We start from the raw sequence: 18,061 nt of genomic DNA on the forward strand, positions 1-18,061 counted from the left end.
GCTTCTTTTTTTTTCTCTTTTATTTATTTGATGGGGTGGGGGACAAACAGGGGGAGTGACAGAAGGGAGAGGGAGAAGCAGGTTTCCCACTGAGCAAGGAGCCTGATGCGGGGCTCCACGCAGGGCTCGATCCCAGGACCCTAAGATCACAACCTGAGCTGAAGGCAGACAATTAACTGCCTGAGCCACCCAGGCACCCCTTGGGCTTCTTTTTCATACTCACAGAGTGCCTTACGTGAATTGGAGTTGATGTTTCTATATTTTAACTTAGGTTCCTACTCTTTCAACAGTATTTCACAATCATATTAAACACACTAAGAAACTATGAAACAAAGAACTGCAGCCCTCATTTTTAAGCTAGATGAACTTTAAGAGTGGAAATGCTGTATAGGATTTACAACTAAAGCTTAAAAGGCATTTAGTTTACTTAAGAGGCCAAATTACAGAACATTATATATGATTAAAATTCCACTGAGTCCCTACTGTATTCACAAATATTATCAAATTGAATTAAACCAGAGTTTTCATAAAAACTGGCATTTTCAAAAAAGCTTTATTTGACCTAATCTTTTTCTTCCTTTTGATAAGATTAAGACTGTAAATGGCAAATGGTTAAATAGGAACACCAAAATGCTATCTGCAAGACATCTGGCCTTAAGCAAACACACCAAAATGCCAGCTCAGAAGCATCTAATGTATTTATAAATTTGCCTGTCTCAGATGTTCTTACTTGTAATCACAGTTCTTTAGGGAACTCTTTTTTGACTCTTTGTACGTATAGTCAACAAACTGTAGACAGATCTGGATAGCTATCATTCAGCAAGACTTCTAAAACTCTCCAAAACCAAAAGGGAAGTAAGACAAGTAAAATTTTGGATCACAGTCATTTTATTTAGGCTACACTGAACTATATACATAGAGTGAGAAGTTCTTTTAATGTTTTTAATAATGCCATTATACCATTATGTACCACATTTGTAAACTAAAACCCTCAGTGTAAACACCAGGCTTTTGGGACTCCCTGGTGGCTCAGTCGGTTAAGCACCTGCGTTCAGCTCGGGTCATGATCCTGGAGTCCTGGGACTGAGTCCTGGATCGGGCTCCATGTTTGGTGGGAAGCCTGCTCCTCCCTCCATCTGCTGCTCCCCCCTAATTGTGTTCTCTCTCTCTCTGACAAATAAATAAATAGAATCTTAAAAAAATATATTAAAACTAGGCTTTTAACAGAAGGAATACTGAGTAGTAAATCTCATTTTGTGAATAAGTCATGTTGAAACCTAGAAGTCTAGAAGAAAAAAGGCCAAGGGTAAATGGAGGCTCATAGCTAGTCAGTCATTTTCAGTATTCCCAAAAACATTCACTGAATTCCCACTAAATGCCGACTGCTATAAGCAAAAACAATCATAGTGTTTGTGATAAAGACAGACACTGGTGAAGATAACACCAATCAAATTATCATAGAAATGTAAGTATGAATTGCCAACTATGAGAAATATTCCTGGGATGCCTAGGTGGCTCAGTTGGTTAAATGTCTGCCTTCGGCTCAGGTCGTGATCCCAGAGTACCGGGATCAAGTCCACATCAGGCTCCCTGCTTGGCGGGGAGCCTGCTTCTCCCTTTCCCTCTGCCCCTCCCCCTGCTCGTGTGCTCACACCACTCTCTCTCTCTCTCACTCTCTTTAATAAATAAATAAAAAATCTTTTAAAAAGATATTCCCAATGTATCTTATGCTCACTAGGCAAAGTTTTCTAGAAGAATGATGACTGGTTGAAGTATCATCCAGGGCTTGATAAGGTTTGATCAGAAAACACCTTAGTATTTGAAACAGGGGTGCGTCAAAACAGAGGAATGGTTACCCAATGATAAAACTGAAAACCAAACGGGAGACAGTGGAATGACTCGGATACTAGCAAAAGTCACTACGAACCTTAGGCTGGAAGGACAAGAGGGGATTGGTCTTAGACCAGCCAGATGCTAGAGCACCCAGCGTAAGCAGGAAGCACGGTGGGTCTGTCCTCGGAGACGCCCAGAGCCTGGAGCAGAGACAACAGCTACCAAGCATGTTTGCTGTCCAAGGCCAAGGGGAACAGGAAGCATGCCCCGGCTCCCCCGGGTCCACTTCCACTTCCCATCAGAACTTCACATGGGTTCGACGCAGCTGAGAGTCAACGGATACTAAAGCCCTGGAAAAACTGCCAGCGGAGGTCAGCCCCATCGCACATGGTGCAGGGCTCGGGCCCAGTAATGTGTGTAGGGGTGAACAAGCTAAGGGCTGCCACAGAGACCTGAAGAATGGGGAAAGGTACCGGTAATGCGCATGCAGGAAAGGGGCTGGGGGACGGGAGCGCATGTTCCAAGCTGTGTGGTACACAGAGTACGGCGAGTCTGCAAGAGTGAAAGATGGTCAGGATAGCTAAAGCCGAACGGGAGGGTAGAAGAGAAGACTGGAGAAACAGAGGCCAGGCCAGGGGGTGCTTTGTGGGGGACATCAAAGAATTTGTCTCATTCTAGGAGCTACATGAAACCATTGAGAAATTTAAGAATGCAACCAAAAGATCAGATTTATATTTCAAAATGATCACTTATCCTCCACTTACCCTCCTGGGACACTGACTGAACAACTGGGACACTTCAGGGTGTCTACTAGGTGCGGTACACATAGCATTATTTGTCTCTCTACAAAGTCTACCAGCAAGTAGTCAGTGTGCAGAATTATCAAAGACCTTTTAAGTAAATTTCTTTTAGCGTTTATATCATCTGATCATCAACCATCAGGGACATGATTTATTTTCATTGCCCTAAAGATCTAGTTCCTTGCTCAGTATATTTGTTGATCATCCTACTGTTTATTTTTTGTGTTTTTATGCTTCCATTAATCATTCACCTACCTTTGTACTTTTAGCTGAAGATCACTAACTTTTCCCCATTCACTTATCGATATATGGCTATCTCACTGCCCTATTAACTTTACCTTTTTCTCCCCACATTATCTAGCTCTCATAAATTACTTGTATTACAGAAACCAGGATTGCACAAAAAATTAATTCTGTGAGAATTTCACGGTTTTTAAATAAGTGTATTCATTGTGTGACACCACTCTCATGTTAAGCTGAAATTTCTTGTTTGGAGGCACAAAGACATATTTATTTCTTTAAGGATCCTAGATCTCATATACTTTAAGCATAGTTTTGAATTCTTATGCAACTGTCCTATGAGCTTTTTCTTCATTTTGTTCTTCTTAACTTGGGAGCATCTTAGAAAAGTTCTGTGCCATGTGTAAATCTGCATATTATATTGTACATCCTTCTTTTTGCTCTGTACTGTCCAGCAGAGTAGCTACTAGCTACATGTGGCTACTGAGCACTTGAAACGTGATTAGGATGAATTGTGATGTGTTATAATTATAAAATACGCACCAGATTTCAAAGACTTTAAAAGGAAAAAAAAAATCCCAAACTCCTCACTTTTTATGTAGATCACATGTTGCAATAACAATGTTTTGGGTATACTGATCAAGTAAAACATTATTAAAATTAAGTTCACTTATTTATTTTTACTTTTTAAAATGCGGCCACAAGAAAATTTAAAATCACGTAATGGTGTACATTTTATTTCCATTGGATAGTGTGGTTTCAGCTCATCTGTGAAAACGGGTCAAAGTCCTAGACTCAACCACTGCAGATATTACACCTGGTGATCTTTGTCCTTAAGGCAGCTCTACCTGTAACAAAAGATACAGATATCTGCTAAAGAAATAATTTAGAAACCTTTTGTATGGCTCTTCATCAAAAACTTTCTGAAAGTTGAAATGCATTTACTGTGTCCATTTCTTCTATACGGCTGTTTAGCACTGTAATATTAGATTAGACAGGGAATGAGTTCCATATTAACTGTACTTTCTTTCAACTGATTATGGTCCCTCTACCAAGTGTTTCCTGGATTCAGATGCCTCAACTTTTACTTTGAAAGTATAGGGAGACTCACTGTGATCTATAATAAGGCAGATTGCCTCTGAATCAGGCTCAATCTTGGGCAACTGAGCATGGCTCATCTTATTATGAAGGTCATCCTTCCACTCAGATCCCATCTCCTGAGTTTCAGAGGTCTCCTTGTCTCTGCTCTACACTGATTCCACTACTACCACTCTCAAATGTCTTCTAATTATGAGAACACCACTCAGTCCAATCTTTGTTAGAGTAGTGGGGTTTAATGGAACAAGGACAGATCCTCTAGGCAAAAGGCTTTGGCTCTTTGTATCTGGGCAAAGTATTTCACAGACTCACGTTATATATTTGGTTCCCATGCCTCTCTCATACTTACAGTTCTTTGAAAATAGGGATCATATCCTCAGATGCCTCTTTAATTGTAAGGGTATGTTTAAGAAGAAAACTGAGGAAGCCTGATATAAATTATCTTTCAGAATCAGATCCTTTAAAAAAAAAACTGAGGTTTTTGATTGGGAAGTAGCAATGAAGAGAAGAAAAAGTACCACTCAGGTCAAAACAGATAAAATCTAGAATCTAGGAGGTGAATTCTTCTGACTTCACAATCTGTGGTAAGGCTGACCCTCTTAAAGCCTTTCTTATAGCAGTTGCCAACCGCGTGTTGCCAGTGGACACCATATAACCCTCTGAATATACTCATTCTGATTAAGAGTTCGAAATTATCATTTATGGATTCTCCCCAAATGTCAGCTAAACAACACTCTTCAGGGATTTATTACTTCTTATCTTTCAGGAAGATCTGAAATATCATGACATCTCCTAATGTTTTTAACCACAGTTCCCTTGGGAACCTGCACAGTGGGTTCCATAAGACATGAAGTGCTTTCATTTTTACTGAACACATGACTGTCCCAGTATCTCCCTTCTGCCCATCTACTGTATATTCAGGGACCCAGAAGATTCCTTTCTATTTATTTGTCCATTTCAAAACAGGAAGAAATCCATATTCTTTTCAATTACTCACTTACATCCCAATATATAAGAAAAATTCCCTTAAAAATAAGTCCTCAGACAGACCTGAGCTGAAGGCAGACTCTTAACTGACACAGCCACCCATGTGCCCCGACCTCACTTTTTTCTTGAAAGGTGGATACCCAGGGGTGCACTAGACATCTTGTAGTTATGAGGATAAAAATCCCACACTAGGGGTGATGGAGGAGGAAGCCAGTTAAGAGCCAAGGCTCTGTGCTTAGAGTATCACTGAGCTGCCATCCTAACTCACAGCTTCTCATACAAGACAAGTCTTTTTCTTGCTTAAACCACTATTCACTTGGTTTTGCTAATACGTGCAGCTAATGCATTAAGACCGTTCCATCTCCACCTCCCAACACTTGTGCAAACACTACAAACTTAAAGCTTTTCTTTTCTTTTTTTTTTTTTAAGATTTTATTTATTTATTTGAGGAAGAGAGAAAGTGAGAGACAGAGCACCAGCAGAGGGAGGAGGAGAAGGAATGCAGACTCCCGCTGAGCAGGCAGCCCAACATGGGACTGGATCCCAGGTCACCTGAGCCAAAGGCAGATGCTTAACCCATTGAGCCACCCAGGTGTCCCCTAAAGCTTTTTCATCTATTGTTATTATTAATGATCTTCCACTATCAGCAACATAAGATACATTATAATGCTTTAAAGACCCAAAGACACATTTAAAATATGGAAAGACTTAAGTTTCTTTCATTCTACATATTCACTGAAACTAGTGGCTCTCTTCACTGAATGAATTTCAACATTTAAAAAATTAATTTAAGCCTGAAAATCGTATTTATACAAAGATAGCTTCTAAACTCATCAAATACCTTCACACACTTATTTTTTAATGATGTTCTTTTTTTCTATCCCAATTTGCAATATATTGCAAATTATCAAATCCTAGTCTGTAATCTTTTATGTAGTCCTAAAGAACACAATGAATTCTTCTCCCTAGAGTCATTAAATCCAGTCATATGTAATTTAATGCCTGGAGACACTTAACTGCTGCTGACATTTTCGACACCAGATGTAATTAGTAACCTAGAATTCTTCTCCAAAACTACCTATGACATATGCGAAGACCTAAAATTGTGACTCAAGATTAAAGTCTTACTAACCTTTTCTGTAAAATATTAAAGCTGTCTAATCTCATATTTTTGCAAATATAACAAGGGAAACTGAAAATGCCATTAGCAATGGCAAGTTATGACCATTTCATACCTGGATAAAACAAAAATGCTTTTTCATGTATTCATGTAATTCAGAACAAACTGGTTATTTTATTCCTCTGAGGAATTGCTTCAAATTGTTTGAGATGTAACTTAAAAGAAAGCTGAGGTACGAATGACCACCAAAGAAATGGGAGACTTTCCTAAAAACCATCATTTTAACCATGTCATTACTGTGCTCAAAATCTTTAATAGCTCTTTACTACTTCCATAAATTCAAACTCTGTGGCCTGTCCTCCCTTTCCAGCTTTACTCCTCCCTATTATCCCACCCTGGTCAAAATTACTCTATTTATTCCAAAAGAATTTCATACTACTCAATTTTTTGTAAGGATATTCACAACAGTTATTACACAAAGAAATTATGTTAATTTAGAAACAATTTAAGGTCAAAAGAACATCCAAATACCAAATTACCATTAAAAAGGTAAAAAAAAAAAAAAAAAAAGATGAATCACAGACATGTTTCCTGAAGGAAATAATACATTATATGTTAATAAAAAAAAAAATCCTCAACCAGAATTCAGATAACCTCAGATATTTAGAATATAACTAAGTCTGACATATATACCTAAATCTAGATATTCCAGAAAGAGCTCTAGTACCTTCTCTAAAATATGGGGACTGAAGAAATCCCACTGAAGTACACATCCTATTTGTATATATGCTAAAAATGTGTTTCTACCTTCAGATAATACGGAGCTCAGAAAAATAAAACATGTGGTTCGATTAAAAAAAAAAAAAAAAGTCATGTTCTCCAAGAACATGGAGACATGCTTACAGACCTATTTTAAAAATTGAGAACTATGGCTACTTTTTAAGATGCTACAAAGAATAACAGGTTATTTTAGAAATACCAAAAGCACATCATTACTACTATAAAACAGCTAGGTAGCATAGTTCAGAAGTACATATTCACCATAATGAAGACATAACAGAGAAATAGTATTGGCTACAAATAATAATCACAGAACTGGCTATATTGCCACAAAGAATTATTATTATTATTATTTTTGCCACCAAGAATTAAACGTAATAGAAACAACGAAATATCTAAGTTCTTAAATACATCTTTAAAGAATACAACTATAATTTATTCCTGCAAAAAAAACTATTGATGTGCTAAATGGATCTTATTTTTCAAAAGACTAAAAAGTAACTCCAGCAAGGTTTGGGGGTTCCAAGAAGCACTCTTGGAATTTTATTACCACCAAACCCATAATATTTCAGTATATACTTAATAAATGAAATAAATTATCTAAAAAAAGGGGATTGGTTCCTTTAGGACATAGCCTGCCCCCAACACCCCTGGCTCCAGCCATAAAATTCTGAAACATTGTGGGCTTAGTATAGATACTCTGTAGATAATTTTGATAAATGCTCTAAATCTTTAATGGACTACTAGATTTATGCAAAACACAAGAAGCACATAATAATTACGATTAAAACTTTTATTCAGAATATTCAGAAACTACCAACTCATTTTGGAAACAAATTAACCAATAACTAGTGACAATTTTTATTCATTTAAGGGCTCAAAACAATCCAACCAAATCCAATTAAAACATGTTGAGAGCAAAGCACTATTTTTGTTTAATTCTAGCATTTAAAATATTTTAAAAGTCTTTACAGTTTTTTCAGTCTTGCAATTTAGGTGACTGTTTGTTTCCTTCCTTCTTATCAAAAAAGAAACCATTACATTAAAAAGAAAAAAATACACTAAAAAAAAAAAAAGAAACCAGAACTCTAAGTCCTTCATACACCAAAAGCATAGCCCAAATCCATTCTTTTTTCTACCTCCTCAGCTACCACCTAGTTACAGTAACCAACAACGCCCCTAAATGCCTCCTAACCAACCTCTCTCTAGGTTTACTCTTGTCTTCCTATAATCCTTTGTCTATACAAGTAGAACATTTACTGCAAAATGTACACAAGATCATGTCTTAAAACTCTCCCACCACAAATAATGAAATTCAAACCCCTTACAAGATTAAGCGTGACTCTCTAGCTCTCATATCATGCTCTCGCCATACTAGCCTTCTTTTTCGTTCCTCAAACTCACACGCCCTCACACATCCGCTGCTGCCTTTGCTGGAAATGCCTTCCACCGCCTCATTTCCCCAGAGTCCATGTGGCTTGCTCCTCTTCACAATTCAGGCCTTGTCTTCAGTGAACGGTCGTCAGACTTAGCATATAAAAATTAGGTAAATACTTGAAACAAACAAAATTATTCACTATTCATCTGAAATTCTAACTGGGGTATCCTGCACTCCAGTGTCATCTCTTTAGAGGTTTTCCTTATTATCACCAGCTCTGAAGAATCTGTTCTATCATAATCCTATTTTTTTCATAGTATCTGTCAATCTCTGGAAATTACCTCCTTCACTTCTTTGGTTTACCCATTTATTGTCATTTTCTATCTCCATTCTGTAACATGTATTTCAGTTCTCTCTTCTTTTAACCCTCATGCTAAACCTCTACTCCATGCTAACACCATAAAATCAGGGTCTTTTCTTTTTTTGGACTGTTTCCTGAAACTAACACAGCACCTAGTATAAGGTAAGCACTCATAAAACATCTACCAAATGAAAGAAGGCTCTAAATTTTCTTGCTCTCTAAGGTGTTTAGAATTCTTCCTAATTCCATCCCTGTGAAATAACTTTAAAGCTCTAGAAGGAAAATTAGAAAAGGTTTCTAATGCAAGCAAGTGATCTGAACACCACAGTTTTATGAGATTCATTTTTTCGCTATTGTGCTACATTAAGACAAATAAGAGCTGTTCACAATTGTTTGTACATGAACAAAAATAACTCTATAAATATAGAAACATTATTAAAGGTATGTTTATAGAACGCAAAACTTTAGAAAGATGTAAAACTATGCAAATCTACTGTACCGTCTTAATAGAACTCCTTTGTTTTTCTTCCCAAACACCACTGCTCAACTCGAGTGTACAATGAATATTTGCCTCTCTGTCATAGGATCCAAAAATGAGTAACCTGCAGTATAAAAATAAAACAGGGAGACTATTACACCAGTTATACACAATAAAATTATTCTGATTACAATGCCAAGAAATAACAAACTACTCCATTACTATTTATAATTTTGGAAACAGAAAAAAAAATTACGTCAAACACTTAGTACACCCTCTAGTGGAAAAGTGAAGTAAAGCCAAATTTAGGTGAAATTCCAGGACAAACTCTTTCTTCCCAGCGAAATCAAGCAGAAAGTAGTATGTATTCATGAGGTAAACAAACTGACCAGATATCTATAGATTGTAGCAAAAGTTACAGATCTTTGAATGAGACTGTTGAATTTAAAAAATTAGTTGCAGAGTGATACACATAGTACCATACCACCCCTATAAAAACACACACTTAAGATAGTACAATATAGTTACTTATGAACATACCCACACACTTCTCCATCTAATAGTGGGAAGTTAGGCAAATTAACTTCTCAAAACCCATCTCTTTCTCTGAAAAATTCAGGGCAAAAATAATACCCCTTAGAGCTGTTACGAGAACAAAAGAAGGCAAATGCATACACGGCATTTAGTACAGCACCTGGCAGACCCTAAGTGCTCCACAAGTGTTTGCTATTTCTATTATCCTGAACACAACTGTCAAGGAATACCTGCATCACCTAATTTTACTGTTTAATATTCAGAACTAAAAAGGAAATCTCAGGCCCAATCTTGAGATGATGTAAGCAGTTTTATTATTGAAGGAAAAAAATATTACCCTCATGTCTAGCTTCCCTATTACCTGTCTTCTAAATCAGAACATAAGTCTACCAATGTATTTCAGGACTAAGTTTGAGAATAGCTTTAGCGTTAATCAACATTTTGACTACTTCTCTGTTATCTGATGTCCACACAAAGATCATGGGGGTAAAAGTGAGATTAAAAAAAAAAAAAAAAAAAAAGAGCGGCGCCTGGGTGGCTCAGTGCGTTAAGGCCTCTGCCTTCGCCTCAGGTCATGATCCCAGAGTCCTGGGATCGAGCCCCGCATCGGGCTCTCTGCTCAGCAGGGAGCCTGCTTCCTCCTCTCTCTGCCTACTTGTGATCTCTGTCAAATAAATAAATAAAATCTAAAAAAAAAAAAAGGTAAATAAAACATATTAGAGTAATATGAGAAAACCGTGTCCTAAGGTTGGAGACTGCTAGCAAATCATGTCCATACTTCACAAACTGGCTTCATCAACTAAAAACCTGAATAAACTCATGGCAAAATGAAGACAAAAACAACTCTAAATTTAGATAGTTTTTAATCTTAAAAGTAAATTTAAACTTAGTGCTTAACAGCCTACTGCCAAAAAGTTAAGATTCATAATTATAAAATACTGTTTAGAAAAATGAGAATTTTCATTCATCAAAGCTCTGCTGCCACCATCTGTTCAAAAGAGTAAACTACCTACAAGCCTTTACTATCATGCACAGAAGGGTAGGCACTAGCTAATGCTCCTCAATTCCCAAAATATATTAATCTTCAGGATTTAGGAATGAGAAAGCACATTTATCAGAATCCTTCCCTGAAACAATAACACTTCTGTCATACTTTTATAACACCATTTTAATGTTTTTTTTTTTTAAAGAATAACACAAAACTTAACACTGATTAACTCAAAATGAGTCACAGACCTAAATGTAAGAGAATCTTTGTGACCTTGACTTAGGCAATGGTTTAAAAACGGAAAGCAAATGTACAAGTACCGAAGGGGGGAAAACAAATAAATGGGACTACAAGAAAATTAAAATTTTGTGCTTCAAAGGACATCATCGAGTAAGTGAAAAGACAATTCACAGAATGGGAGAAAATATATGCGAGTTAGGTATCTCATAAGGATTTATTATAATTCAATTTAAAATTGGACATTTCTCCATAGAAGATATGCAAATATCCAATAAGCACATGAAAACAGGCTCAACGTCATTAACCCTCAGGGAAATGAAAATCAAAACCACAATGAGATGCCGCTTCACACTCACTAGATGGCTAATCAAACAAGGAGACAAGTACTGGAGAGGATGTAGAGAAACAAATACTTGTACCTTGCTAGAGGGAAGTAAAATGGTGCAGCCACTTGGAAAAAATAGTTTGGCAGTTCCTTAAAAAAGTTAATATATGATGCAGCACATCCATTCCTGGTATATAACCAAGAGAAATGGAAGTGTACATTCATGCAAAACTTAACATCCATGTTCACAGCAGCATTATTCTTAATAGCCAAAATGTGAAAAACCCATAAGTCCATCATCTGATGAAGAGGGAAATAAAATGAGGCATATTCATACGATGGGATATTACTGAGCAATAAGAAGAAATGAATTAATGATATATGCTACAATATGAATGAACCTCAAAATCACACTAAATGAAAGAAGCCAGTCACAAAAGACCACATACTGTATGAATCCACATTTATATAAAAGGTTTGGAGTAAGCAAATTTATAGAGACAGAAAGTAGATTAATGGTTCTCATGGCTGGGGAAGAAAACTGGGGGAATAGGGATTGACTGCTAATGGGTATGGGGTTTCTTTAGCAGGGACAAAAATGTTCTAAAATTAGATTGTGATGATGGTTGTACAACCCTGTGAATGTACTAAAACATAATGAATTGTACACTTTACACAGATGAATTGTATGGTATGTGAATTTACCTCAATAAAGCTGATTAAAAAAAAGAATAATGCATGATATCATGACAATCAACAGTAATGATTATTAGGGTTACACTAAAACTTTTAAACACTTTAACGTTTGTTACAAAAAGATATGATAATACTTGGTTTATCATAACTATGAATCAATATACTGTGACAAGATTCGTATTTCAGTAAAACGTAACTGTGATTTTTATCTGGCATTTGATAACAGAAAACGTTAAAAGGGTATCCTGAAACAAAATAAATTCCAAATGAAAATCATTTAAAATATTGAAACACCACATATATATTTAACGTTTAATAGTTATTCTAAACAGAGAAATTTTAAAGTTGCCCTAATAAACCTGACCCCAGACAGAGAAAGCTTTAATTTTGCATTGCTAACAACTGGTTAATCCAACTGTTAAAAGTATTTCCAAAAACACCTCCAGATTGGATGTTAGGGTTCATATTGCTTAAGATAACTTTATTTCTTCTTTTTAATAATGAAGGTATTTTGCCTGATTGTCCAGAATTTGGTTTTACCATTGAAATAGATATTGCTTTTATTAATTCCGATTTTAGATCAATTTATGACTCTATGTCAGAGTATCCCACAACATTCAAATCTTCTCTTTACATTTCTTCCATTAAAGCACTTATTATAAAGAATTGTAGCCTATAGTGAATATTCAAATACTAGAAAAAGCTAGCAAACATTATTAGTACTCCAACAAAGTTAACTTTAGCTTCTCTCAGAAAAGTTAACAACGAAACACAGAAGCATGTGTCATACTGCCAATTTAATGATTTACTTTGCTTAGAAAATTTATTTCTTGAAAAAAAAAAAGCATCATTTACTAGGGTTTGTATAAAGTGTACTATGTATGTAAATTTATTAATATTTATTTTGTTTGCAAGAATGACTCCCAATTAGCAGATAGGGCAAAAGCTATACCCAAGGGGCGCCTGGGTGTCTCAGTGGGTTAAGCCTCTGCCTTCGGCTCAGGTCATGATCTCAGGGTCCTGGAATCGAGCCCTGCATCTGGCTCTTTGCTCAACCGGGAGCCTGCTTCCCCCTCTCTGTCTGCCTCTCAGCCTGCTTGTGATCTCTGTCAAATAAATAAATAAAATCTTTAAAAAAAAAACAACCCAAAAAACCCATACCCAAGACTGACTGCTCAGACCACGACTGCTCCCCTCTATAAACTTCATGTCTGGTCCTCAGGACATACTTCCTATGTCAATGTTTCCTGTGCTTGCTCTTGATGTGTAATCAGTGGATTCCTTCACCCAATAATGACTATGTTGAATGTTAAGCTTTAATTCTCACAGAAGAATTATATAACATTTCCCCCCACTTTCTTGACTTCTTGACTGGTACCTCTTGAGATTTAGAAAAACTTGTAGATTTCTGAAGAAATGCCAGGAAGAATTTCCTACCAGAAACACAAGTACCAGCTAGTTAGGTACATTTAGAAAGCATTTGCTTTAGGTTAGGCAGAACCTTTAAAAGAAGAATCAATTTTCATCTTACATCCCTATGCCACTTAAAATTCAATCCTGAGTTAAACAAAGGCTTTACATTCAGATTATATAAACACCAGAAATACACAGTTACAATCACTGGCTAATACATATTTTGAGTCAAATGAACACTCAATATATGCTGAATAAGCAAGAAACAGTACAGAATTTTTTTACTATACTACTTTGAAAGGGGGAAGAGTACATACTGCTGAACAAAATGACAAAGGAAATTGCCTTTAGATTCCTGTCTCCTGAAAGAGATATTATTAATTCTATGAAAGTTCTTTCCAAGTTCAAAAGGTTAACTTTTTTAAAGGCAAAAGTATATTGGAACCTCATGTTAAACATAAACACAAACACCACCTATCAAGAAAGAGACAGAATTTATATGACTCAAGACCAAACCATTGAGAAAAGGAAAGTAATTCTCAATGTGCCCTTCTATTAGAATCTCAATTTACACCAGAAAAGAAAAATAAAAATTCTTCTTCTTTTTTTTTTAAATGATTAATTTGAAGGGAGTCTTGCACCTGTAGGGAGTCAAATATCAACTCACTGGCTGTGAGAAGAATCAAATGTAATTGACCTCCTCCTATACATGCTTAGGGCCTATACTACCCTCTCCCTTCCCTCCGAAACCATCCTAACTCAGAACTCAACTCTCTTGTCTATGACAAAGACCAAACCTAATGTCCAGTCCTTGTCTTCTTCCTGCTTTACTTCTTTTCTTCTTCTTTTTTTAAAGATTTATTTTGAGAGAGAGAGAGAGAGAGAAAGAGAGAGAAAGCGCACATGTGAGTGGGAGGATGGGCAGAGGGAGAGAGAGAGAGAAACTGAAGCAGACTCCACGCTGAGTGCAGAGCCCAACTTGGGGCTTGATCTCATGACCCCAAGACCATGACCTGAGCTGAAAACAAGAGCCAGAAGCTCAACTGACTAAGCCACCCTGCACCTCTCTTCTGCTTTGCTTCTAAAATCCCAAGTTTACAGACACTTGTACAGGGAACTCTAGCCATATCCTACTACTAAAGATACATAAAATCACACTTATCACCCTCTGAAAAAATACCTCTATTTCTCCCACTAGTCCTGAAAGGCAGTAGCTGTGTCTTGGTCTTTGTAACTTCCAATACCTAGGAAAACAATCAATACTTGATGATCAAACCAAAGTCAATTTTACCATAATTTTATTCAACTCAAATCTTTAACAGTTTGTCATTTGCCTCCCCCACCTATACCCATCCACATATTCAGCCACTCAGGAAACCCTGTCCTAGTTATTCTATTTGTTCTTTCTTTCTGTCCCTACTGATCCATATCAGTTTTTTTAAGATCTTATTTTATTTATGTGACAGAGAGAGACACAGTGAGAGAGGGAACACAAGCAGGGGGAGTGGGAAAGGGAGAAGCAGGCCCCCCTCTGAACAGGGAGCCTGATGCAGGGCTTGATCCCAGGACCCTGGGATCATGACCTGAGCCAAAGGCAGATGCTTAACGACTGAGCCACCCAGTCACCCCCTGATCCATACCTTTTAAGCACTTACCTCTTCACCTTTACCCTGTACCACCTCTTAATTAGGCTCTGGGGCTTTAACCTTTCTCTCTGTCCAATCTACCTTATAAATAACAAACTTCTTAAAACAAGTGGTTCTTAATGTCACCTTCAAGATACCTTTGGTAACTTCCCTCTGATTAAAGGATAACTACCTTGGATGTCTTCTGCTAGCAAATTCGGCCCTGATTTTTCACATAAACATCTAAATTTCACTCAGACATGTCCCTGAAAATACAAATTTTCACTTTTGCCTTATTGGCTTTTCCCCCAGTCACCTACATGATTTTATTTTGTTTTTGTTTTAAACTTTTATTTAAATTCTAGTTATTTAATGTATAGTATAATACTGGTTTCAGGAGAATTTAGTGATTCACCCAGTGCTCATCGATAACACCCGGTGCTCATCATTAACAAGTACTCTCTTTAATGCCCATCACCCATGTACATCCCTCACCCTCCTCCCTCCAACAACCCTCAGTTGTTCTCTATAGTTATGAATCCTGAATCTTTTATGGGTTCCTTCCCTCTTTATCCCCCCTTCCAAATGTTCATCTGTTTTGTCCCTTAAATTTCACATGAGGGAAATCACATGGTATTTGTCTTTCTCTGACATATTTTGCTTAGCATAATATACTCTAGCTCCATCCATGTCATTGCAAATGGCAAGATTTCAATTCTTTTTGATGGCTGAGTAATACTGATATATATATATATACATATATACATATATATATATAGATATATATATATATATATATCTCATATTTTCCTTTTCCATTCATTAGGTGATGGATATTTGGCCTCTCTCCATAGTCAACAACTGTTGTTGTCTGTGTTGTTAATTTTAGCCATTCTGACAGGTGTGAGGTTGTAGCTCATTGTGGTTTTGATTTGTATTTCCCTGATGATGAGCGATGCTGAGCACCTTTTCATGTGTCTGTTAGCCATCTGGATGTTTTCTTTTAAAAAACATTCTTCTGCCCATTTCCTAATTGGACTATTTTTGTTTCTTGGGTGTTGAGTTTGATACATTCTTTATATAGATTTTGGATATTATCCCTTATCAGGTCATTTGTAAATATCTTCTCCCATTTCACAGAATGCCTTTTAGTTGTTTCCTTTGATGTGCAGAAGCTTTTTATCTTGGTGAAGTCCCATAGTTCATTTTTGCTTTTGTTTCCCTTGCCTCCAGAGATGTGTCTTGTAAGATGTTACGGCCAAGGTTGAAAGGTTCTTGCCTGTGTTCTCCTCAAGGATTTTGATGGATTCCTGTCTCACATTTAGGTCTTTTATCCACTTTGAATTTAATTTTGGGTATGGTATAAGAAAATGGTCTAGTTTCGTTCTTCTGCATGTTGCTGTCCAGTTATCCCGACACCATTTGTTGAAGAGACTGTCTTTTTTTTTCCCATTGGCTATTCTTTCCTGCTTTGTGAAGATTAGTTGACCATATAGTTGTGGGTTCATTTCTGGGTTTTCTGTTCTGTTCCACTGATTATGCATCTGGTTTTTGCCAGTACAAAATGCCTGATGACTATAGCCTTGTTACATAGCTAGCTTGAAGTCTGGAATTGTTGATGCCTCCAGTCTGCTTTTCTTTTTCAGGACTGCTTTGGCTATTCAGGGTCTTTTGTGGTCCCAAACAAATTTTAGGATTGTTTGTTCTAGCTCTGTGAAAATGCTGGTGGTATTTTGATAGGGATGGCATTAAATGTGTAGACCTCTTTGGGTAGCGTAGATGTTCTTCCAATCCATCAGCACGTTTTCCCATTTTTTTGTGTCTTCTTCAATTTCTTTCATAAGTGTTTTATAGTTTTCAGAGTACACATCTTTTACCTCTCTGGTTAGCTTTATGCCTAGGTTTCTCATTGTTTTTGGTTGCAATTGTAAACGGGATCGATTCTTTGATTTCTTTTTCTGCTGCTTCATTACTGGTGAATAGAAATGCAACAGATTTGCATATATTGATTTTATATCCTGTGACTTTGATGAATTCATGTATTAATTCTAGCATTTGTGTGTGTGTGTGTGTGTGTGTGTGTGTGTGTAATCTTTTGGGTTCTCTACATAGAGTATCATGTCATCTGTGAATAGTTAAAGTCTGACTCTTCCTTGCAGATTTGGATGCCTTTTCTTTTTTTGTTGTTGTTGTCTGATTACTAATGCTAAAGACTTCTGGTGCTATGTTAAATAATAATAATGGAATCACCTACACTATCTTATTGGCTTTTTTTCCTAAAATCTGCCTTCCTTCTGCCTGTCTTGGAAGATGTACCTCATATCCATGAGGTTTTCCACAGCAGCTTCAACTCCAAAATATTTTTTCCTTGCCCTAAATTTCTATAATATTTATTCTCTCAGTCTCATTTCAAACCAGACAGCCTTGTATAGCTGGCTTTTTTATATACATCTGTTTTTGTCTGTTAGCCCCAACTACATTCTAAGTTTTAGAGCACAGGCACTGGACTTCCCACTTTTCTGTATTCACCACACTATTTACACAAAGTGATGGTAGTAGTGACAGAAGAACTGGGAGCAGTGGTGGCAGCTAACAATTACCGTGGGGACAGTTCTAAGAGCATCTACATTTATTATCTCACTTAATTTTTATAATTACTGTATGTGATAGGTATTATTATTACCCTATTTTACAGATTTAGAAATTGAGGCACAGAGAGGTTGGGTAATTTAGCCAAGATCACATGGCTAGTGAATGAAGGTCTAGGTTACATAAATTGAGATGAATGAATTCAAGAACATTTGACAGAAAAAGAGGGGGGAAAAGGCATTTATCTTTTGGTTACTATCATCAATCCTACCTACAAATAAGAAACCCTAGAAGCACTGATTGACAGTCTGGCATAATGGTATAGAGGGAAAATTAAAAGATATAACATTCTTCTGAATTCTATGTGCTGGCCACAATTCATTTCATAGTTCACTTTACTTTTGTTATAGGTATCATATATAAGTAAATAGCATACTAACATCACATTTAAAGAATTTTGGAATTTGGCATTTTAAAACACAGCTTTGGTTCTGTCAGCTAATTACTATTTAATTTTCTTAAATTCATTTACAATTCAGAAATCAGTGGAATTAAACAGTTGTTTTGCTATATAAA

General features: G+C 36.5%; 1 protein-coding gene across 1 annotated transcript in view; it reads right to left on the bottom strand.

The window, feature by feature from the left end:
* LOC111144889 (PDZ domain containing 8) overlaps window positions 1-18,061 on the bottom strand; it is a 78,795-nt gene that overhangs the window by 26,782 nt on the left and 33,952 nt on the right. The window contains exon 3 of the mRNA XM_022499472.1: window positions 9,097-9,199. Coding sequence (XP_022355180.1) covers window positions 9,097-9,199 — 103 coding nt within the window. The remainder of the gene's footprint in view (window positions 1-9,096; window positions 9,200-18,061) is intronic.

Source organism: Enhydra lutris, unplaced genomic scaffold (genome assembly GCF_002288905.1).
Source record: "Enhydra lutris kenyoni isolate GAN:26980312 unplaced genomic scaffold, ASM228890v2 scaffoldscaffold12, whole genome shotgun sequence".
Lineage (NCBI taxonomy): Eukaryota > Metazoa > Chordata > Mammalia > Carnivora > Mustelidae > Enhydra > Enhydra lutris.